Consider the following 22,365-nt stretch of genomic DNA (forward strand, 5'->3'; position numbering starts at 1 on the left):
AAAATCATTTATACCCAGTTCTGAACTAAAAATTTGTACCTTGATCACAAATGTTGACCCAGACATTGTGCTATTTGGAGAGGGCCAACAGAATGGGGGAAAAAAAGAACGCTTGATAGAAAATCTCACTTAATATGGTAGGAATCTACTACGGTAATCATATTACAATGATATGAGGTTTGTGGGGCTCGGTGAGAGTCTGGGCAGTTGCCTGCTTTGACAGTTTGGTAATCCAGCCAAGGCTCTGGTTTATCTGGATACTTTGCAGGACTCAGAGGTTGACAGTTGTAGATCTTGCTTGTGCGCAGTAAAGTGCTGCATGTCAGATGAACATTTGTACAGCTCCTCCTATGTGGCAGTTACGGAAATGATCGGCGCAGTTGTAGGTAACTGAAACGTTTTAGCATTTGGGCAAGAGGTAAAGCGAAGGTTTAATATTTCACAATTGGTGACAAATGTATGAGAAGTATCTTCAATTTTGGTTCACTGGGATTTCGCTTTGAAGCTTCACAAAGGCAAACCACAGGAAACGCTTGCAGAAACACATCAAACGGAAATGGTCAACGAATTGTTGTCACAGTGCTTATGATGACCTGCCCCGAGATACCGTTAATCAACCATCTGCAGATATGTTTACTATCATCTCCCATAAAGAGATGTGGTTATTATCTCATAGCTTTTTGCTGTTAGTTGATAAAGACATGCAGAAAACTTTATTTAAAAAAAAAAAAGGATTTCAATCACTTGACCCATGCTGTATCTAACCTCTCTAAATTCTTACCAGTTCATTCCAAAAAGTAATTATCTAATCATGCCAATATTTTTAAGAATGTTACCCACAATGCTCAAACTTGACTTGATCTCATGGTTATACAAAGCTAAATGGCACTCACACTGTGACGTGTAAAATGTGACTCAAACAGAATTTGGTAGTTTCTTGATTATTGATCACATAAAATCCATGTTTAACCGTAAATTGCTCAAACACAAAATATCAAATTTAGAACCTTTTTTTTTTTAATTTATTTTATTCTGGTTTCAGTTTGATGCTGTTTTTTGGAAAGTGGAACAACAGCACATTTATTACTGTGGTCAATCATCTCTTAACAACACCGCAGACAGGCTGCCTTTGCCCCAGAGTGCTTCTGCTGCAGAGTCGTGCTGTTGTAATATGTGCAACCGTGTGGTTTGATATTGTCTTGCTAATAATAATTTAAAAAAAGGCAAGATCAAATTAGTTGTTTCGATTTCTAATTGAGTTGTAATTCCTGCCACTGGATGCAGCACTGGAAGTTTCCCTGACCCCACATGGTAGCTGTCACCACAGATTCATGTCTGTTTTTAAATGCATAGCCACAGATCACAGCCATACAATGTTTTTCCAGTCTTAAGCTGTCTACTTTTGATGAGTCTGCACCCACTGCAGCCTTGTTGGCCGACAGAAGTGGAACATTATGTTTTCCTGTGCTGCTGTAAATGTTGGATACGCTGTGTGATCTGAGCTCCTATTCTGCTCACTGCATTAAAAAGAAATAGGAAATTATCTGAGTGACCGCAGCTTCTCTGTCCTCTCCAAACACTCTGACCTCTCTCGTCAACGAGGAGTTTCCATCTGCAGAAATGCCACACTGGATGTTTTTTTTGTTTGTTTTTCACAGCATTCAGAGTAGCCTGTTGAGATGGTTCTGGTTAAAAATATGCTAGTAAAGCAGCACTTTCACAAAAAACAGCTTGTCTTCCAGAAATGATCATACAGCACCTAAAGTCGAATATTTTCCCTGCTCTTACATTTCATATGACTCATAACTGCATACATTTATGCAATGCAGTGCAGCTGTATGATTCTTCTTTTTTATTGGACGATTGCTTAAATAAATATTGTATTGGTTTGGCATCATGTTAACACGTGTGCATTTGTTTAGAATATGACACACCAAACAAAAGCAAGGGGAGCTTATGATTTATCGGTTGTGCAAATAAAAATAAAGCCTGCTTTTTGTTAAAAACGAGGCGGTGTTTATTTTCTGGTGGGAACAGGATCCCACAGAGACCATTGAAGCGAAGGTAGAGTGAACACAAAACAAAAAAGAAAATACCGGAACTACTATTTTCCCAGCAGAAGTGGGGAATGTTTTAGCTGAGGGACAACGGACAACTAGCTAGTTTACCGACCGTTGGAAACAAAACCAGACCCCAAGTTCGTATGTTATCCAATCAAACCTTGGCCGCATTCGGTTGTCTTTAGAGCTGAACGTCTCATTTCAGTTTAAACTGTTTACTGTTCTGATTCAGAGGTTGAAAGTTACGTGGTGAAGATGGGGGTACCGAAATTTTACCGATGGATTTCTGAGCGTTATCCTTGTCTCAGTGAAGTTGTCAAAGAACATCAGGTAAGAAAGCAGCGATGATTGTCGATTTTTGCCGCTACTGCCGATAGCCACAGCGCTAGCATAGTTCGCTGTTTGGCTACAGCGGGCCGTGGAACTTTTATTCCACGTAGTTTACCCGTGTTTTGCTGACGAATGGACTGCTTTCGTTTGGCCAAATATCTTCTAATAAATTCTGGAAACGCAGTGTATACGCAATGTTTGTAAATACATTCCAATGCTAGCTAGCATGCTAGTTTGGTCTTATGTCTGCACTCTTTTACTCACAACAAGTCAAAGTGAATAATAAAGATGTTACCGCCGGGCTGTTTGTATCATTGTTGGGTACGAACATTATATAATAAACTACTCGTATATTACTATCAAACTAACTCTATGTTATGGCGCTAACCAGAGATGTGTTGTGTATATAGATAGTTATGGTCTCTCGTTATCCATGAGAATTGTAAATTAGAATTCGTGTACGATATTGTTACGTGTCAGATTTCTTGGTTATGTAGGCGACTTTGATAACATTTGTGTGAGCCACCTCTCTGCGTTGTACGGAAGTTGTTATTTCAGTGCGCGAGTAGTAGTTTCATCAGCAACGTTCAGTGCCGCTCTCATAACACAAGTCAGCTTTGCCCCGTGGGTTGAACTGACAAAAGTGTTTTATGTTGCCTGCTTTATTGTGGAATGGACTGGATGTGTGCTTGAATATGACATTTGAGGCCGTTAACACTAAACCTAGATGCCAAGAGTTTGCACTGGAAAACTTTTGGCGGCTGACAAACAGGCTTTTTGCGCAAACGCACACAGAAAACGCACAAGATGGTTTTCAACATTTAGGGATGTGATGCGCACGGGCGAGAAGAAAAAAAACAATCAAACAAATATGACAAATTGGTTACCATTGTAGTGTTTTGAAAACGTTCTCTCTGTCGTTTCAGATTCCAGAATTTGACAATCTTTATTTGGACATGAATGGCATCATCCATCAGTGCTCCCACCCTAATGACGAGGATGTCCACTTTCGAATCTCCGAGGAAAAGATTTTCGCAGACATCTTCCATTACTTAGAGGTGCTCTTCAGAATCATCAAGCCACGCAAGGTTTTCTTCATGGCTGTGGATGGTGTGGCTCCAAGGGCGAAGATGAACCAGCAGAGAGGACGCAGATTCAGGTACAGACAAGTTTGTTTTTTTTAATCTTTTGGTAATATATTTATTTTTCTCAGCATATCAGCTGTTTTGCGATTATGTTGACATGTCTGCTATAAATGTGTCATATTTATGGGGCACAATTGTACAGCGTGCCTTCGCTGAATAATCTGCAAATCAGAACTGAAAGGTGACATTTTCTGCTTTGGTTGCAAACAGGAGAAACCAGACTGCATGCAGAGTATCAGTCTGACCTTCTCTCCTTTCCTCTTGTTCTGTTTGTGTGCATGTGTGTGTGCGCGTGTGTGTGTGTGCGTGTGTGTGGGGCGTCTTTGTGTCTAGGTCCGCCAAAGAAGCAGAGGACAAAATAAAAAAAGCTCTGGATAAGGGAGAGGTGCTTCCCACAGAAGCTCGCTTCGATTCCAACTGTATCACTCCTGGTAAGCCTGATGCCCCCAGCCCATTGTTTTATTTCTTTTCATTATCCTATTTGACACAGGTAGCCACTGTCACTCTTTCACTCCTTCAAATGTTCACGGGCTGGTGGTTTTTTTTTTGGTTGTGTTTGTCAGGGCTTCAGTGAAATTTATCCGTCAAAACTAGCGCAGCGACATTAATCGCTTTTTGAATTTGTGAGGTCAGGGTTTGGTTTTTGCACTCAACTTATGTCTCTGGTCTGCACCAGAAAAACCCCCCCAAAAAATCTCAACCAGACAGACAAACACACCAGAGTTTAAATGGAAAACTAACTTACTCTCAGTCCTTTTTGGGCGACTGAATTTGTTTACTATGACTATTATTTATCAGTAGAATTCAATAGTTTTTAGCATTGACATGTAACAACACATTGATAAGCATGCCCCTCTTAAAAGCTGACAATCCCCCCCCCCTCGCATATCTCTTTCAGGCACTGATTTCATGGCGAGACTTCAAGAACAGCTCAAGTACTTTGTCCACAACAAACTCTCCACTGACAAGCTGTGGCAGAATGTTAATGTCTACTTGTCTGGTCATGAGGTGGGCTTCAGCCTCTGCATTGAATTTTTTACTCCTGTTTGGTAACTTTAAAGTTCAGTGACAAGTTAAGTTTGTGTTTCCCTTCCTCATAGACACCGGGGGAGGGAGAACATAAGATCATGGAGTTTATTCGCTCAGAGAACAGCAAACCCAATCACAATCCCAACACCCGACACTGCCTGTACGGCCTGGATGCTGACCTGGTACCGTTTAGACTCACTCTTTAAAGATGAGGATGTATGCTACTGCTGGAACCCTGTCTGGATTCCCACTCTGTCTTTCACGCTGTGTTGCAGATTATGTTGGGTTTAACCAGCCATGAACCACATTTTTCCCTGCTCAGAGAGGAGGTCCGCTTTGGAGGGAAGAAATCCCAGAAAAGGTTGTTTGTTCCTCCGATTTATTGCCTTTGTTCTTGGCGTATTTTGTCATTTACATCCTCCGTGTTCTATCAGACTTTGCTCTGCCTGTGTTGTAAGCCCTCCTCTTGTCTTCTCCTCCAGGATAACAGCTCCAGAGGAGACAACATTTCACCTGCTTCATCTATCTCTGATGAGGGAATACATAGACTATGAGTTCTCGGGGCTAAAGGTGAGAGTCTCGCACGCTCAAACATGCCCATCATGTAGTCGTGAATCTTTCGTTTCTTGTTTTACTTACATATTTGACACGTAACCTGTATTATCGCTATGTTTGAGGCTGTATTTTTTATTATTTTTTTTTTTTTTAGAACCACTTGGGCTCAGATTATGACCTGGAGCGAATAATAGACGACTGGATTCTAATGGGCTTCCTTGTAGGAAATGATTTCATCCCTCACCTTCCTCATCTTCACATTAATCATGATGCTTTGCCTTTGTTGTACAAGACTTACATCAGTGTACTACCCAGCCTGGGAGGTGAGACGCGCACAACACACACACACACACACACACACACACACACACACAGAACTAATGTTACATCATGTATGTTTTGGTGAATGTGAGTTTTTGAGTTGGTCTTTCTATCTGTGCTCATCCAGCTGGTTAGACTGCTTTGTTCTTGTCTTCTATTTCAGTAAAGCAGTACGTCTTGTTTTGTAAAGTGTGTCGTACTCATACGATTCTTTTTTTAACGTAGGTTATCTGAATGAGAATGGTCACTTAAACCTCAGAAACTTTGAGAAATACCTGGAGAAGCTTGCTGAGGTAATTGATTTTTGTTTAAAATGATCTATTTGACAACTTAAATACGGATGTTATTGTTAAATCAATTATAAGAGAAAATATGATGATTCTTATTCTATTCTGCCTGATGCATATTATTATACACTGATCAACCATAACATTATGACCTTCTGCCTCAAACTGGGGTCTCGCTTCATGGACTTCATTAGACCTCTGATTGGCTGGAACATAGTGCTCAATAGTACCGAGCTGGCAGTAGCAGATCTGTAGGCTACGCAGTGGGGCCTCCATGGATCAGACTCGTTTATCCAGAACATCTCACAGATAAGTGATTGGACTCAATTCTGGTGAAGTTGGAGGACAAGTCAACACCTTGAACTTGTCGTGTTCCTCAGACAGTTCTTGAACCATTTTTTCAGTGTGGCAGAAATCATTTTGCTGCCGACCGATGCTACCGTCATCAGAGAATACCGCTTCCATGGAGGGCTGTGGTTGCTCAGCAACCGATGCTGTGGCTCGTAACATCTGCATGAATGGCAGGATCCAGGACGTTGCCCGCAGGGTCACACTACCTCCTCCTACTTTCTTCTTACAGTGCGTCCCAGTGCCATTTCTTCCCTGGGTAAGACACGCACATGGATCCAGCCTTCCACAAGATGTGAAAGCGAACGCGACTCATCAGACCGTTCCGTTGCTCTGTGGGCCCGTTCTTATGCTTGCTACGTACATCACAGAGCCTTGGACGCCCATCATCCTCACATCATCATCCTGCTTTTCTTTTGTTTTGACCATTTGTTTTAGGCCCTGTCCTCCGCAGACTTGGAACATCAAGAGCTGCAGTTGTCAAGCCAAAATGTCAAGCCGTCACAGTTTGGCAGTTGTCATAGTTGCTAAAGTTTTTTCTTCTTTTTTTTCTTCTTTTTTTTTTAATCTTTTTTTATTCCAACACATCAGCTCCAAGGACGGAATCTTCACTTGCAGCCCGGTATATCCCACCCCCGGCCAGGTGCAATTCTTGGAGACGATCAGTGTTTTCCAGTTTACCTCAGTGGTCATAATGTTACGGCTGATTGGTCCCATGTTTAAACTTTACTTGTATAATCCGGTCGATGCAGTACCCTTTTTACCTGTGTGCCTGTACTTGCAAGCAAGTGTTAGCTGTTATGATTTCATATTTTTTCCTTAAGACCAGTTTTTATGATGATAATCTATTCGAGGTGCATCATTAGCAAATGGTAACATTTCCTCTCCTTCCCTTTCGCTTGCCCTTTCCAGTTTGACAGGGAACATTTTAATGAGGTGTTTGTGGACTTGAAGTGGTTTGAGAGTAAAGTCGGCAACAAATACCTGAACGAGTCGGCCGGTTTGGCAGCTGAGAGGGAAGCTGCCGGTAAAGAAGCAAACAAGAGTGAGGTGGGGATGCGGCGAGTCAATAAAAGCGCTTTCATGACACGCTTTCTTGTTATTAATGACTCTTTTTATTTTCCATTCGGGAAGGATTCTGCCCCCTGTCTCAGTGCTCTCACCTCGTCTGAAAAAGCGGAGGGAAAAGAAGGGGCGGCAGATGACGAGGAAGAGGAGGATGACCTGTTCGAAACGGAGTTCAGACAGTACAAACGCATGTACTACATGACCAAGATGGGCGTGGATGTGGTGTCTGAGTGAGTGTACACAAAAATGCACAAAAAAGTGGGGTTTTTTTGTTTGTTTTAATGTGCTCAGGTCTTTAAAAATAAAGTAGCTTTAATTAGAATAACTCTTCTTTTGCTTGATTTGTCCCTGATATCTCAGGCAGCATTACATGAGTCAGTCCGTTATGTAGAGATCAGGTTTGTCTGGCTCGTCTTGTGTTCCTTGAAGGGAAACAGGCGGTTAAAGCCAGAAGAGGACCATGTAACTGGTGCTCATGCACAATCGGTGCACGACTTTGGGACATGGTTTGTTACAAAACAACCGGCAGAAGTTTTTAAAAAAAAAACAAAAAAAACCCCAGTTTAGACTGACATTGGAACGCAGAAGAGATTAAGCAGATGGTAAATTCTTGTTTTCTACTGTGTCTCATCTGTAAAACTGCCCTTGGCTAAGTGTGGTTTTCAGTTTATTTACCTTCAGCAGGTCGATAAAAGTTTATGGGTCCTGTTTAAATCATGACGGCTCAACACAAGGATTGTGAGGGCGTCTCACTTGCTATTGTATTTCATGTAGGTACGGCAGCTCAAAGTGCACAGGGTCAGAGTGGAGAGGGGTAAACGAATCAGAGACTGCGGTGACTGATAAACACTGCAGATCACACTGATCATATTACTCACGACATAACAGTAGATCACTGGACACATTCCCTTCGGGACGTCGCGTCATCCCAAAAGATGCAGAGCAGTGAAGAAGCGCAGGTTCAGGAAACTAACAGCGCCGTAAATGTTTACATTTCCTTAATGCCTTATTACAGTCTGCTAAGCCACTTACAATCAGCTACTGACTTTGGTGTGTGGCAGCCTGATATCACTCACCATGATTTGATGAGAGTGAATGTCTGATGGCCTTTTGGAAGTGACCCTCATCTGTGTTATCGTCTCCTCGTTTGCAGTGAGTTCCTGGCGAAGCAAGCCAAGTGTTACGTGGAAGGCATCCAGTGGATTCTTCACTACTATTACCACGGAGTTCAGTCCTGGAGCTGGTGCGTACATTACCTCCCTGCCCTTTCTTTGTCTCTGTTTCATTGTAATATTTAAGCATTCCTTGTGCTTCTCTACAGGTACTACCCTAACCACTACGCTCCGTTCCTGTCGGACATCAGAAATTTATCTGGGCTAAAGCTGACCTTTGACCTTGGGAAGCCCTTCATGCCCTTCCAGCAGCTGTTGGCCGTCTTGCCTGCTGCCAGCATGACGCTGCTGCCTGAGTGCTACAGGGTAACAAACTCTCAGTCAAGCACGCATGAGACCCGTCTACATTTTAACACGCTTATTACACATATACAGAAGCAGACTTTACTCTGGTACTGTGTGTAAACACAAAAGCAGGAGTGGGATTCATACGCAAAATATGATTAATAATAACGTTGATTGTGTCTTTTCCAACTTTCAGTACCTGATGACCAGTGAAAACTCACCTATTATTGAGTACTATCCTCTTGACTTCAAAACTGACCTCAATGGCAAACAGCAGGAGTGGGAAGCCGTGGTGCTCATTCCCTTCATAGATGAGGTACACACACACACACACACACCCCAGACTTCTGTTGCGTTAGTCAGACTCCTTCAGCTCGTCACCGTGTTGTACTCTTGTGTTGTGCGTTTGCTGAGCAGAGGTGCCTGCTAGCAGCCATGGAGCCTTGCAATGACAAGCTGACAAAAGAAGAGAAGGCCAGGAATCGACACACGGAGTGTGCCGTCTACTCGTTTGACCCCGAAGTAGACTGCCCATACTCCTCCCCTCTGCCCCAGCTGTTCCCGGACATCAGCCACTGCCGTGTCAGGTAGACCTCACACACTAATACTGACCCGTTACTATTTTCTCATGTATTTGGACACATTTATTCTTATTTTATTCGTCTGTAATTGTGAGCCAAACACAAAGAGTGCGTTTCCGGCTTGCTCACTCACGCACTTCATTGCTTGTTGCAGGAAAGCGCACATCCCCATGGATGCTTGGCAAGTACCTTTGGACCACGTCAGCAAGCGTGTGGACCGCTCAGCTCTGTACTTCTGTGGCTTTCCCACTTTGCAGCATATCAAACACAAGGTAGTTATGTGCATGACTATAGAAAAACTGGGTTGAATGCCTCCCGACGTGCTCATTTTTCCAAGTTGTAGGTCAAAATGCGCGTCGGTTTTGTAGTAATTCAAACCACTTAATACCATTAAAGATGAATGGTATGAAGACCTTGTTTATTTCACTCTCTCCTTCTCTTTGGAAAACCTCATTTGCTGTCTATAGTTTTACAAAAAGAAGAGTGGAGTGGTCGTGTTCCAGCAGAGTAGCAGAGGGGAGAACGTGATTCTGGACATCCTTCCTAGCCTGGACGGGGAAACGGTGAGTAGCTGTCTGTGTTTGTAATCCCGTCTTAAAAAGCCTAAACGGGTTTATTGCTCAGAACTTCTGCATAAAGAAATCCTGTCCTGTTATACAGGAAGTAAGATCAGTCATTTTCAACTAAATAAAATCATACGAAAGCCTTTGTTTTGATGCACCTGAATAGAAAGATACTGAAAAAAGAAGCAGCTGCATGAATTCAGGAGTTGTAGCTACATTGTTTGGGTGTTGCTTCGATGCACAGATGGAAAAAAAAAAAAAACGAAACCCAGTAGATTGATAAAGCAAACGGGTGGAAACACCTGAGGCTGAATCGAGCAACACCTTCACTTGCTGAAGAAAAGAAATAAAAGGCTGATTGAATAGGACTGAAGTGCCTTGCGAGGACATTTGTTGCAATTTGGCGCTGTATAAAAGAAACTGAACTGAAGGCAGAAAGACTCAAACAAACAGCTGAACACAGCCAATCGAATGCGAGTATCCTTCAGGTAAAGCTGAACATTTGCGCTTGAAGCCCGTATTTGTCGTTTGACTGTAAATGAAAGACCTTTTGACCTTTTTGACTACTTGTCTGTATTTTTTCTTCCCGTCCTTCATTTTTTTCCCTTCCTCTTCATCTGCAGATATGTGACGATGTTGCTTCACAAGTGTTGGGGAAGTCTGTATTTGTCCACTGGCCCCATCTAGAGGAAGCTCGCATAATTGCAGTTTCAGATGGCGACACAAAGTGAGAACCAGAGCCTTTGTTGTAATTAATCAGTTTATAAAAGACAAACGTATTGTTATCAAATGAATAAGAAACGAAATGGAAAGAATATGTCTTGTTGAAAACTCGCATGAATGCTAAACGCAGGTCCTTCTAGAAAATTCTACCTGTTGGAGGGTTTTAAATATCTTACCTCTGAAGTTTGTCTTTGTGTCTGCGAAACGCCTTGAGAGATCGCAAGTAAAGTTTTGAAACATTTCTTTTTTAGATTTGCTCTAGAGGAACCTCCTGGAGTCCAAAAGGTGTATGACAGGCCGTCCTCTCCCCCTCCCACCAAAGTCTTCTGCCTCTCTGACAAGGAGCAGAAGGACTGGATTAAGGACGTCCAGGGAATCACTGAACAGTGAGATTCACTAATGAAACAAAAAAAGAAGATATATTGGCCGATTTCTTTCTTTTTTTTAATCATTTCATCCTTTTCATTCTCTCAGTTTCATGAAAAGAAAAGGCATCGTGGTGAACGAGACGGAGGTGCTTTTGTATGGCCAGCTGCTGACAGGAAGAAAGTATGTCCCGAAGTCCAATGGAGTGGTGGAACTGGAGAAGCAGTGGGCCAAGCAGGTCCTCCCTTTCGCCTACCAGACTGTGGTTAAGGTACTTGCACACAAGTACGGCAAAGGAACACACAGATAAAACTATTTTTTTTGGGCAAAAGTGTTGGTGTTTTCTTGCGTATCTGTCAAGCTGCAGCTTGATCTGCTCATGCAGGAGGGCTGCAAAGCTAAGCTCTTCTACACTGTGCAAACAGTACGTTTCTGTCCACGTATGAGTGAAATGTTCAGTGAACAAAAGCAGGGGTGCTGCTCATGATTTCTGTATTGTTATGACACGGGAATGTCTGACTTTTTTTTTATTCTGGTATGATGACTGCATCACTGACACAGAGACCGTGATCCTGAAGACATTATTGCCCAATGACAGCAGTGTTCTCCCTTCATTCTCTCAGGACATCAAGGCTTTTTATTCATCTCTGACCTGCTTCAAGAGCTTGGACGAGCTCTTTCCTCCGACAACCACTGTCTTCATGGTGGGAACCCCGTATTATGGTGCCATGGGAGAGGTACGTTACCAGCTGTCAGACCAAGGACGACCGATTTCATTTGCTTGTCAAAAACAACGCTTTGGTTTCCAAACCAGACGCTGTGCAGCATCTACTAGTGTTTTTTTTTTAAAAAAAAAAAAGGTTTTGTTTTTTCTTTTCTTTTTTTTTTTAATGTAACATTTACATTTAGCTTAGTACATTTTGCCTGGGTTTGGAGAACATGCGACACCCTTTGGACCGAGTATGCACGGGTTAGGCGGCTTCTTTTTACCTGAGCAGTGGCGTATAGTGTCTATATAGCAAAGCGGCAAAAAAACAATTTTTAAGTTAAGACGGGGTTTTGAGTACATCTCTCGGGAACTTTCTCAGACTAAAACGCATCGAAATTCATTTGAGTCATTCTAGACTTTTATTCCTTTTGTTTGTTTTTTTTCTTTAAATCTGTGTCTTACCTGCTCAGCAGAAGGTTTCCTGAAAGGTGAACGTAGCCCAAAGCTACTCAGAAAGGGAGTTGTTTTTTTATTTAATAATCTAAATCCATGTGTTCATGTTGCAACACGGTATTGCCACAGGCCACAGGCTATGTTAGAGTAAACTAGTGACAAAGCAAGTAATTGTCTGATGTGGAAGTGATGCGTTGTAAAATGATATGTAATGTAATTATAGATCTCTTGATGTTTGAGCAGCTTTTAACTCGTCTCAGGATTTGTTCTTAAATGTCCAAAGTGAGGGTGCTCAAACCGCTGTGTGCTGCAGTCAGGACATCGACTTTTCTAACCCTAACCCAACTCTACTTTAAAAATAACTGAAATATACTTTCTCTCTGTTGCAAGTGAGCTGTATCGACTTTCAGAAAGCATTATTGCGTGAGAGTGCACCTCCTTCAGGTTCCCACATGGCCTCAGTCCACAGATTAGAAGCTGAATCAAAATGAGACAAAGAGGCGGAAGGCGCCGCCAGAAAGACACGGGAATGTCCCGGAAAATGATGGTGTTGGTGAATTAATGCTGTGCCCTCTTCAAATTTTCCTAACAGGTGCAAGATTCTCAAGATGTCATTAAAGACGGTCGGATACGGGTGGTCTTCAGTGTCCCTCAAGAGCCCCAGATGGAGCACTTAATCCAAAATCAACATGTAAGACACACTCACATGAGGACACTCAGTGTAACTCCCAGAGAATTGTCCTTCCTCATTTGTCTGTGTGTTCTTTTTGTTTGCTTTGTTTTAGAAATACTCCGTCAAGTACTTCCCTGGATACGTCCTGGCTTCTCGCCTCGGCATCAGCAGCTACCTCGTCTCTCGCTTCTCAGGAAGCATCTTCATCGGTCGAGGCTGCAGGCGGAAGTGAGTGTGCAGTTCTGCTTTATTCATTGGGGGAAGCGGCGGGTTTCCGTTTGTCTCCTCTCTGACCCGACGTTTGTTCACCTCGACCTCATCCAGTCCCTGTGGGGAGCAGAGAGCTAATGCCGGCCTGAACCTGAAGTTCAACAAGAAGAACGAGGAGGTTCCTGGGTACACCAAGAGAACCGAAAAAGAGTGGCTCTACTCTGCTGCTGTCGAAGAGCTGCTCGCTGAATACCTGGACAGGTTGAAAACATTCCAATCCCCTTTTCTCCTCTTAGGTTTTATGAAAGAGTTTCTTTCTTGAACTAAACTATGTCAAAGTTGTCTGAGAAAGCGAACACCGAAGTCTCTGCTAACGATGGCTCCTTTGTCTTCTCAGATTTGCTGAGGTCTTTGACACAGTGTCCAGAAACAGTCATGACGATGTTTTCTATGAAGATGACATCTGGCCCGGAGAGGATCAGAATGGGTGAGGCACACAAACGCACTAATGTACACGTTGGTACTTTGGCACAAGACAGTAGTTGATCAGAAAGATCAGATCAAAATGGTAATGCTGACATTTATGTATACAAAGAGCACGTATTCACTTTTCTCTTTGGAGGTGGGGATTTGTGACATAATCAGACATATTCACTCTCCACTGACACCAGCCAGTGGGTTCAGGGTCCTGAATCCAACTTCACGCCAGCCCTCGGCGTTGAAAGAAATGTTTGGATGCTGTAAATAAACTGTCATATGGATTGATTTAAGTTTACGCTGAATTATTTGATCACCCCACAGGGCAGAGAAAGTGGCAGAAATCACCTCCTGGTTGAAAAGTCATCCAGTCAGCTCCATCAGCAGGGCGTCATGTGACCTGCAGGTGCTCGACACCGCTATTGTTGAGAGGATCGAGGAGGCGGTAGAGAAGTCCAAGGTGACTGACACACACACACAGACTGCTGCACATTTCTCTTCCTGCCAGCATCAGAAAGCCACTCTTTTTGTTCTCACTCTCACACGTTAATCCTCTCTGCACCGGGTCTCTCTCTGAATGTCCTTTGCGTAGGTGAGAAAGACCACCAAGAAAGTGCGTGTGACAGTGAAGCCTCATCTCCTCTTCAGGGTGAGTACACGTGTCATTACTTTACACATACTCCCTTTGTAAAAACAATCGTTTTGATGTATGGTTTTATTTTGTGTTGGTTTAAAGTGTAAATGCCTGTGTTGGTGTGTAGCCCTTGGAGCAGCAGCAGGGTGTGGTCGCAGACCCGGAGGCAGAGTACCGCCTCTTCGACAGAGTCATCAACATCAGGGAGAGCTTCACCGTCCCGCTGGGACTCAGAGGCACGATCATCGGCATTAAAGGAGGTGAGGACGCTAATCTTTTTCATCTGTTGAATTCTTCGTGCAGTTGGAGAAATTCTACCAGAAATTGAAATGGCGGCATTCAGACACATCCTTAATTTAGTGTCTGTGTATGCGTGTCTGCAGCGGAGCGCGAGGCAGAGGTCCTGTATGAAGTGCTCTTTGATGATGAATTTGCAGGAGGTCTCAACATCAGGTAATCATCTGTGAGCCGAGTTAAAACCCTGCTGTTCCGACCGGACTGTTGTCATTCTGCACCTGTGACATCGATGCCCCCACCCCTCTGTCTTCTCAGGTGTACTTCACCTCGCGGTTACCGCCTCCCTCCCTGCGCTCTCATTAACCTTTCCCACGGAGCCCGAGTGGACCACAACTCCCACAAACTCACAGCCATCGTCAAACCTCAGCCCGCGGCCTCTGCCAACTACAGCTCTCACCGTCAGCTCGCGGGCCTCAACCACTCGCCTCGCTCACCCTTCGTCCCCACGCAGGTAAGGCGGGAGGAGGCTCGCAATGCAGCCATGGGGTTAGGGTTATCTGTTGTTGTCTGACCCTAATCCTTGCATCGTCTCCTCTCACTTCTCCGCCTTTTAACTCCTCATCTGCAGCATAACAACAAACCGGGCAACAGGAACTCTCCCTCTAAAGGTCCCAACCAGAGACAGCAGCCAAAGGTAAATGCTGTGTAAAAGTGAAAGTGCTGCATTATGAGCCGATTTGAAACGTGTCAATTAAATGTACGTATTGTTTTCTGTTTTTACCTCCATCCAGAGTAAAGAGGAGTACGGTAATGTGTGGCAGTCTCTGCAGAAAACAGGGCCTCCTCCCACTCAATGGCACAATAATGTAAGTGTGTGCTGAATTTTGTTTTAAGTAAAAAGAAGTCCAAATGTCTGCGATTGCAGTGCACAGGTTACTGATGGTGCTCAACCACTGAAGACATGTTATTATACCAGTTGAATGTCTAAAAATACATTAATTACATTAATAGATTTCTCGGACTGTCTATCAGCTCACCAGCATGAGATTTAAAAAAAAAAAAAGCTTCATAGGAAAGCTTTAAGCAGTACGAAGTTGCCCTTAGCTGGTGAGATAATTAATACAAAAGCTTTTGCTCTTTATTCCTGAATCTCACTCAGTAATTGTGTTTTCTTGTTTGTTTTTCTTCCCATTCTAGGAAGGACTTTTGCAACAAGGGAAGAACCAAGCTGTGAGTACACACACACACACACACACACACACACTACGCTCGCATCATCGCTTCCAACATAAACTATGATGAAATAGGGGTGGGCGATATGGCAAAAATATCATATAATTTTTTTAAAATAAAATCACGATTTGGATTTTATCACAATCTTAAACTGAAAAGTGAAAAACAGACGGTGTTGCAGAAGTATTTTCGGCTGGGCAGCTCATACCGCGGGTCAACTACTTGAAGCAGGTGTTCAAACCCCTCCTTTTCTACCGTCTTGAACGTACCATATATTTTGCAAGGCAAAATGTAACTGCTCCTGTTAGCTCTTTCTATCACTTGCTTGACTTGTCATACGGAGTGCCTTTGTCAAATGCCTGTGTTAATGTTTTGTGTTTTGGTCTTAGGCCAGCTGCTGCCTCTGCCTGCACTTTGACAGATCGTTACGGATCGTCTTCACGTTGCAATCCTTCACTATTTAATATCGTCATATCGCCCACCCCTATGATGAAACATATTGAAAGCAGAATGAGGCTCACGGCTATTTAAAAGCAGTTCCTTGAGCAGCTTTTGTGAAATGATGCGTTTGTCTACTAGACAATTAAGTGCGTTTGGTACTTTATTGTATGAAGACTTTATCTAGGAGTTCCTGTATATGTTAATGCTGACAGTGAGCTGTGTTGGTGTGATGTAGGATCTGTATATGTGTGCATTCACACCAGTGCACACACGGGGCCACAGTCATGCTGATTCGTGTACTTTGTAGGTTCCAGCCGGTAGCATCAGACTGTTGAAGAAAAATGAAGATGCCAACTCCCTTTTCCCCTCACAGAACACTGCTAATAAGGTACAAAAACATCTACTTAGGTCTTTATGTTATCTCCTCATCAGTTCACCTCTCTGTTTGCCAGAATCTTCTTTTTCACCTCTCATTTTTTTTCTCTGTCAGTCTTCAAATGAATTTGAGGACCTTCTCGCCAGTCTGAAGATCTCTAAGAGCCAGCAACCCCCGCCACCTTCTGTTCCCCCGCAGGAAGCCAACAGCCAGTCGGATGGGCCGTTGTCTCCGCAGTCGTTCGCCATGGTGAGCATCTGATGCACAGCTTACAGCGATGTTCTCGTGGTGTGATTTTAATTTTTTTAAGACTTACCAGACAAAAAGCTTTTTAAAAAGCTGAAAGAAGTTGTATCTGTGTCGTAGAAGGGGACCATGGTGTTGAAGGAGATGCTTAAGATTGACGGTGCTGGGAAAGGAAGTCCATCACCCCAAGAGGCGGCTAACGCCACCCTCACCGCTGGCCAGCAGCAGAACAGGAGGCGATCGTCCAAGAAACTAGGTACCGAATTGTCCTCATTTACAACCCAACCCGGAGGAGAGTTTGTGTCCTTCCTCTTTTCATCACACAATCTCTCCCTGCAGCTGCAAAAATGAACGCCCCCCACAGCGACACAGCTGCTCTGCCTTCTCCATCATCAGCTGGCTCTGCTAACGCGGCGCTGAGCAGTAAGGTGTCAGATCTGGCTTATGTCTGCGTGGGGATGGGGATGGCACCCCCCGACTTCAGCTTCATACGGAACAGACAGGTAACGCAGTTGATACGATCCTTGTTTCAGTTTCCTGCCTGCCGTCCTGCTCAGATAACCAAAGCGGGATATATTTTCATGTGGAGCAACACTTGTCCCCACAGGGTTTGGTAGTGTGTCAAGTGAAGCTGTCCAACGGGCTGATGGTTCACGGTCCACAGTGCCAGTCAGAAAATGAGGCCAAGGAGAGAGCTGCCTTCTTTGCCCTTCAGAGACTGGTGCGTACTCGTATATAGCCATGTGTAAAAGAAAGTAGATACAACCTTAAACGAATAACATCACCTGGTGTATCGCATTATTATTGTCATTATTTATTCATTTCACAAAAAAAAAACTGGAGAAGTGGTGTTTAAAAAAAAATTATTCCACCCTTACTGCTTCCATCTGAATTCAGAGGTTAAGTAACAGCAACGTGCTGCTGATCAAAAGCCTGGGAAAGGGTCATAAAGCCATTTCTGACTATCTGGAAATCATTCTACAAAGAGAAAGATTATTCACATTTAGGACAGTTAAAGATCCTCAAGTGAGTCGACCACAAACCCCTTTTTTATGCTATTCTAGAATCAAATGTCTGTTTGAAAGCGAGTGCTGAAACTAGACTGAAGCTGGGTCATCAACAGGACAATGATCCCAAACACAGAATGTCTGAAAAAGAAAAGAAAGTGTTGCAATGGTCCAGTCAAAGTCCAGATTTTCACTTTTCAACACACGGGGTTAAAAGAATTAGCTCAAAGATGTTCAAGATGTGAGCAGTTGGATTTAAATGAGTTACGGACATTCTTTAAAACTGATCAGGAAGTGTAAACTGGTTGAAATGAGCTTTCGCTTCATTAGCTTCTTCTGCTTCAACACCTTCTAAGCAGAGCCTGGTAAAGTGGTGCTGACCCAACCTGCAGCTGACTCCACGCTGTCTCTGCTCTCCTGTGTATTTGTAGAACTCCGTGGGGTCGGGCTTCCCCCTTCCACCTCCTCTGTACCCGGGAATGGCTCAGATACGACCCCCACCTATACGAGCCATGACGCCTGTCTTCAACCAGCAAGGTCAGTGTGCTGCTCTTCCAGTCGGCTGTGTGTAGTGTTTAAAAGAGAAAACATCCCATGTTTGTGCTGTAATCTTCTGAGCGTGCTTGTTTTTGCCAGGTGGTTTGCTGTTGCCTCACCAGGGTTACGCCCCCGCCCCAATGTGGGGAATGACTCTGCCTCCACACCACCACCACCCGAACCAGCAGTTCTACGGAGCAGCGGGGACCTTCCCCGGTGCCGCCCGCCCCCAGCCTGCCACCCCTCTGCCCATTGGCTCTCACAACCAGTTCATCCCGTTGCAGGTGAGCTTGCAAATGTCCACGAAGGGGCTGCGAAATGTCGCATTTGGTGGCGTTTTATGTTTTCTCTTTTTCTTTTAAGCTGTAAAAATCTAACTTTCTGCTTGTCCTCTGACCCTGACAGGTGACCAAAAAGCGAGTGTCGGCCAACAAAAAGAGCCAAGAAACTCGAGAGTTCTACAGCGCTGCCCAAACCGTCGCCAAGAACCAGTCGCATAGAGTCCAGCACCAGAACTCCGGTCAGTCACAGTCTCAGAGCCAACTGCAGGGAGGCAAATTCGACCAGCCGCACCAACACGACGCCAACAGCAACCCTTCCTCGTCTAATCCCGGTTCGGCGGGCGCCGTTTCCACGACAACAGCAGCACCACACACACCACCTCAGCAAAGTGTGCCAGCATCAGGCCACACCCCTGGCTCCGCCTCTAAGAGGAAGCACAGGAAGTTGGCCGTCAACTTTGAGGCAGCTAAAGTGTCAGAGTGAGCTCGGGTGTGTGCGTGTGTGTGTGTGTGTGCGCATGTGTGTGTGTGCGTGCGCATGTGTGTGTGCGTGTGACGAGTGTGGCGTTTTAAAGCTGCTGTTCTGTAGCCAGACTCAGCATCTCTGATCAAAACTTCGTCAATGCTCTCTACATTTCAGAGTAAAGAGAAGCTGCAGTCGAGGCCACGAACTGGAAGTTTGTTTTTTCTCTTTTTCTTTCTAGAAGGAAAATAAATGAACCCATCTTTTACTGCCACCTGCCTCTAACACCACTAGAAAGACTTCACGTTCCTGTCGCCTCCCCAGTGGAGTTCAGAGCGATGTCGGAGTAAGTCCCCCCCCCCCCCCCCCCCCCCCGGTTTGTATAGCAAACAGATTCCTCTTTGTAGAGCTGATTAAAGAAGAAATCCTTTAAATTAGAATATCGTAGCTCTGAGCAGCACGGCTAAAGAAAAAAAAGCCTTCATTTTCTAAATTTCACTCTGAATATGATTTATTCCGAATGGGGGAGGGTGGGGGGGTCGATAAAATGTTTAAAAACAGCAGGAAATGTCTTTAAGATTTTTGCAACATTTGCTAACACGTGCAACCAGCAATCATGAGATTTAGTTTACTGTCACATATGACAAAGAAAATGAATAAAATCAACTTTCATTTGGAAGAACCAAAAAGAGAAATGTTTCTTTAGCTTTTCAAACAGTCGGCCTGTCCGCAGTGGGACGGCTTTTAGCGGTTTGTGGGATTTTGTTGCGCTCCAGAAGACATCGGGTGATGCTCACCTTTGCTGTGCTACGAACAGTAAACATAAATTCTTCTTTTTACGTCAGTCTGCCTTAAAATGCCCAATAAAAAGTGCTGTAGCCCGCATGTTGAAAGCAGGCACAGAAACATGCATCATCTGTCAGATATTGTACGCGGCAGCCGGTCTCTCCCTCTTCCCTTCGGTCAATTTGAACATCTCCAAACTGTTCTCGTGCGTTTGCAGCTGAGAGGCTGATTCCAGGTGCTGCTGCTGTCTTCGCTCTGGACTCCACAGCAGGTGAACGAGGTTTCACACCACATTAGCGTCCTGACATTTCAGGAAAACAGAGTTTAAAATTTGGATCATGGTTCTCAGGGACATGCATCTGTATTAGAAGCCCTCCTCCCATACTGGCCTCAGATCTGCTCGGCGGTGGCTGACCTGCTCCAGGAAAGGACATGCGTGTCCATCTTTGCTAGAACACGTTTAGATGTTTCTGACTGAACTGTCATTTAGTGGGTGTGGGTTTGGTAATTATGCAGATATACGGGGCCTTCTATCGTGGCTACAGCCAATTGTATCAAAATGGATGATGGCAGGTTTGGAGCAATGATGAGCTGTTTAAATGTTTGTCCTCTGGGTTTCAATCGTTGTTGTCCACAGCTTTTTATTTCCTTCACCCTCACAACTTTTTAGACTTTTTAATGGTGTAACAACACTGCCTAATTCTAAAAAACACACACACACACACACACACTGTGGCAACATTTGGGAACTGACCCCGTCTCACACATAAAACACTTTTTTTTCAGACTGCATGCACAAACCTTTTCTGTCCATTTTATTTCTTCGAAACCGTCTGATCCGTTTGATTAATCCTCCCTCCCTTTTTCGGACCTACTGCCATATTCATTTCCCAAAAAGAATCCTAATCGCACCCACCGTGATCTCTTTTAATTTTTCAAAGATGCACGTTGCTGCATTCGTTTTGTTTATTTTTAACTCGGGCTGCGACCAAAAAAAAAAAAAAAGAAAAGATTTTTATGAACTGATCAGACCTTTTTTTAATTTCTTTATTTACTGTGAGGTGACATCTTTAAATATCTCGTCTTTCTGTCCCAAAGCTTTGTTGTTTTTGTTGTTTTTACACTTAAAAAAAAAAGGCATATGTGGAACTATCATGGAAGCTGTAGCCAAAAGCTTATCTTGATTCTAATGATTAATCAATTGCTGAAATGTCTCCACCCTCCTTGCATGACGATTGAAGGGGCTGATAAATGTTGTGTTTTTTTTTTTTCTTCTTTTGGAACGTTTCGTGTGAATATTTAAGCTTGTGTAATTAACGATGCCATTTATTCTAAACATCAAATGCATATTTGGGATTTTATGGATTTCTGGGTAGGGTTTCCTGGCGTCATCGTCTCTGTTTTGCCAAAAGTTTTAATTTCACTCTGATGCTCGGTTTATTTTAGTCCTCACATTTCAGTGGTGCGACAAGGATCTGAGCTCCTCGTACAGCGGACCACCGCTGAGCCTTATTTACGCAGAGAGTTCCACTGACGAGGTGTTAGCATTGAAATTAGGAGACGAGTCGGAATAGATGTTTGAATCTTTATAAAAAAAAAAAAAACAGCCAAAGCGTGTAATGTATCAGTGTTCTAAAAATGTTCTTTTCACACATTGGGTTTTTATCAACAATGCTTGTTGTAACATTTGTGATGGAAGCGGTCGTACGGATAAATTAAAAGCGCATTCGTTTTCCCCCTTTTTTTTACTGAGGGATGTGAATCCCGGTCCTGCATTAGTTTTCTCTTTCCTTCCTTTTTTTCCCCCCTCGGCCGACAACCTAAAGGCCACCCTGGGACTGAAGTCTATGAGGCTCTAGTGCAATAAGGGGAGGTTTTAAAACTTTTTTTTTGTAATTTGATGGAAATTGAAGCACATCTGTTGTATATGTGGTTTTGGAGAAGTTAAAGTAGGAAGTTCTCCTTATGAAAATATGTAGACTTACTGTTTTGATTGAGGAATGTGCTGTAAATATTCATTTAATAAACACTTTTGTTACAACACAGCTGCTTTCCCTGCGGCTCATTTTTTCTCCTCTTTTTAACAGTTTTGGGAAAAGATTTGTTGGACAGAAATGACTGGTTTTGCTGCACTGGACTACCTTTAAACTGAAGGAACAAAGAGCCACTACTAAACTACTAATCACAGGTGCAGTAAAGGTCTGAGTGCAACTGGACCGTGTCAAAGCCTCCGAAATGTGGCTGATATTTCCAGTTCTAACAGTACACAGAGAGGAGGGCGTCTACCTGGTTTCTGAAGCTTGGAGACAACAGCTGGGACCCTCAGTTTGTCTGTTCTGCAGGCTTTCAGTAGCTAAAAGAGGGATGGTTAAAAAAATAAATAAATAAAAACGCTGGTGAGGTAGTGACATAATGCAGCGTCCATACTTCATACCCTTTTGTCTCTGACTCAGTATTGATATATCTCCATCTTTGGAGCTGTATTGACTGGCTTTTGCACAAATAGTACTGTCCAACCTCTATCAGACATCCATATAGATTTGCTACGTTGATTGATGCACATAAAACAGTATATTGCCTATCAATTAATTTGAAATGCTGATATCAGTTAGCCTGGTTATTGAGGACAACAATGAACAAGTCCTAGCCTCCTGATCTGTCTGAGTTGAAACTAGAACTGAGTGTGACTTTGTTCTGACTTCTTGCTCATTTAAGATAAAGAAAACAGTTCAATTTTGGCCCAGTGATGGCCTGCCTCTCGCCCCATAG

General features: G+C 43.5%; 1 protein-coding gene across 1 annotated transcript; it reads left to right on the forward strand.

The window, feature by feature from the left end:
• The first annotated feature begins 2,167 nt into the window (after window positions 1-2,167).
• Window positions 2,168-21,639, forward strand: xrn1 (5'-3' exoribonuclease 1). The gene is made up of 41 exons (XM_072364267.1): window positions 2,168-2,390; window positions 3,317-3,549; window positions 3,869-3,966; window positions 4,434-4,543; window positions 4,636-4,746; window positions 4,840-4,925; window positions 5,047-5,134; window positions 5,274-5,442; window positions 5,666-5,733; window positions 6,988-7,125; window positions 7,210-7,373; window positions 8,297-8,386; window positions 8,465-8,621; window positions 8,797-8,916; window positions 9,018-9,187; window positions 9,336-9,453; window positions 9,649-9,744; window positions 10,368-10,471; window positions 10,719-10,853; window positions 10,942-11,104; window positions 11,457-11,570; window positions 12,588-12,686; window positions 12,781-12,896; window positions 12,993-13,139; window positions 13,276-13,365; window positions 13,680-13,815; window positions 13,948-14,004; window positions 14,117-14,249; window positions 14,373-14,442; window positions 14,542-14,737; window positions 14,855-14,920; window positions 15,018-15,092; window positions 15,424-15,456; window positions 16,208-16,288; window positions 16,391-16,525; window positions 16,643-16,778; window positions 16,862-17,025; window positions 17,130-17,243; window positions 17,961-18,066; window positions 18,166-18,350; window positions 18,472-21,639. Exons 1-41 carry the CDS (start codon window positions 2,316-2,318, stop codon window positions 18,829-18,831), a joined length of 5,106 nt encoding a protein of 1,701 aa, XP_072220368.1. The 5' UTR covers window positions 2,168-2,315; the 3' UTR covers window positions 18,832-21,639.
• The last annotated feature ends 726 nt before the right edge of the window (window positions 21,640-22,365 follow it).

Source organism: Leuresthes tenuis, unplaced genomic scaffold, assembly GCF_036924035.1.
Source record: "Leuresthes tenuis unplaced genomic scaffold, fLeuTen1.0.hap1 SCAF_14, whole genome shotgun sequence".
NCBI classification, from domain to species: Eukaryota; Metazoa; Chordata; class Actinopteri; order Atheriniformes; family Atherinopsidae; genus Leuresthes; species Leuresthes tenuis.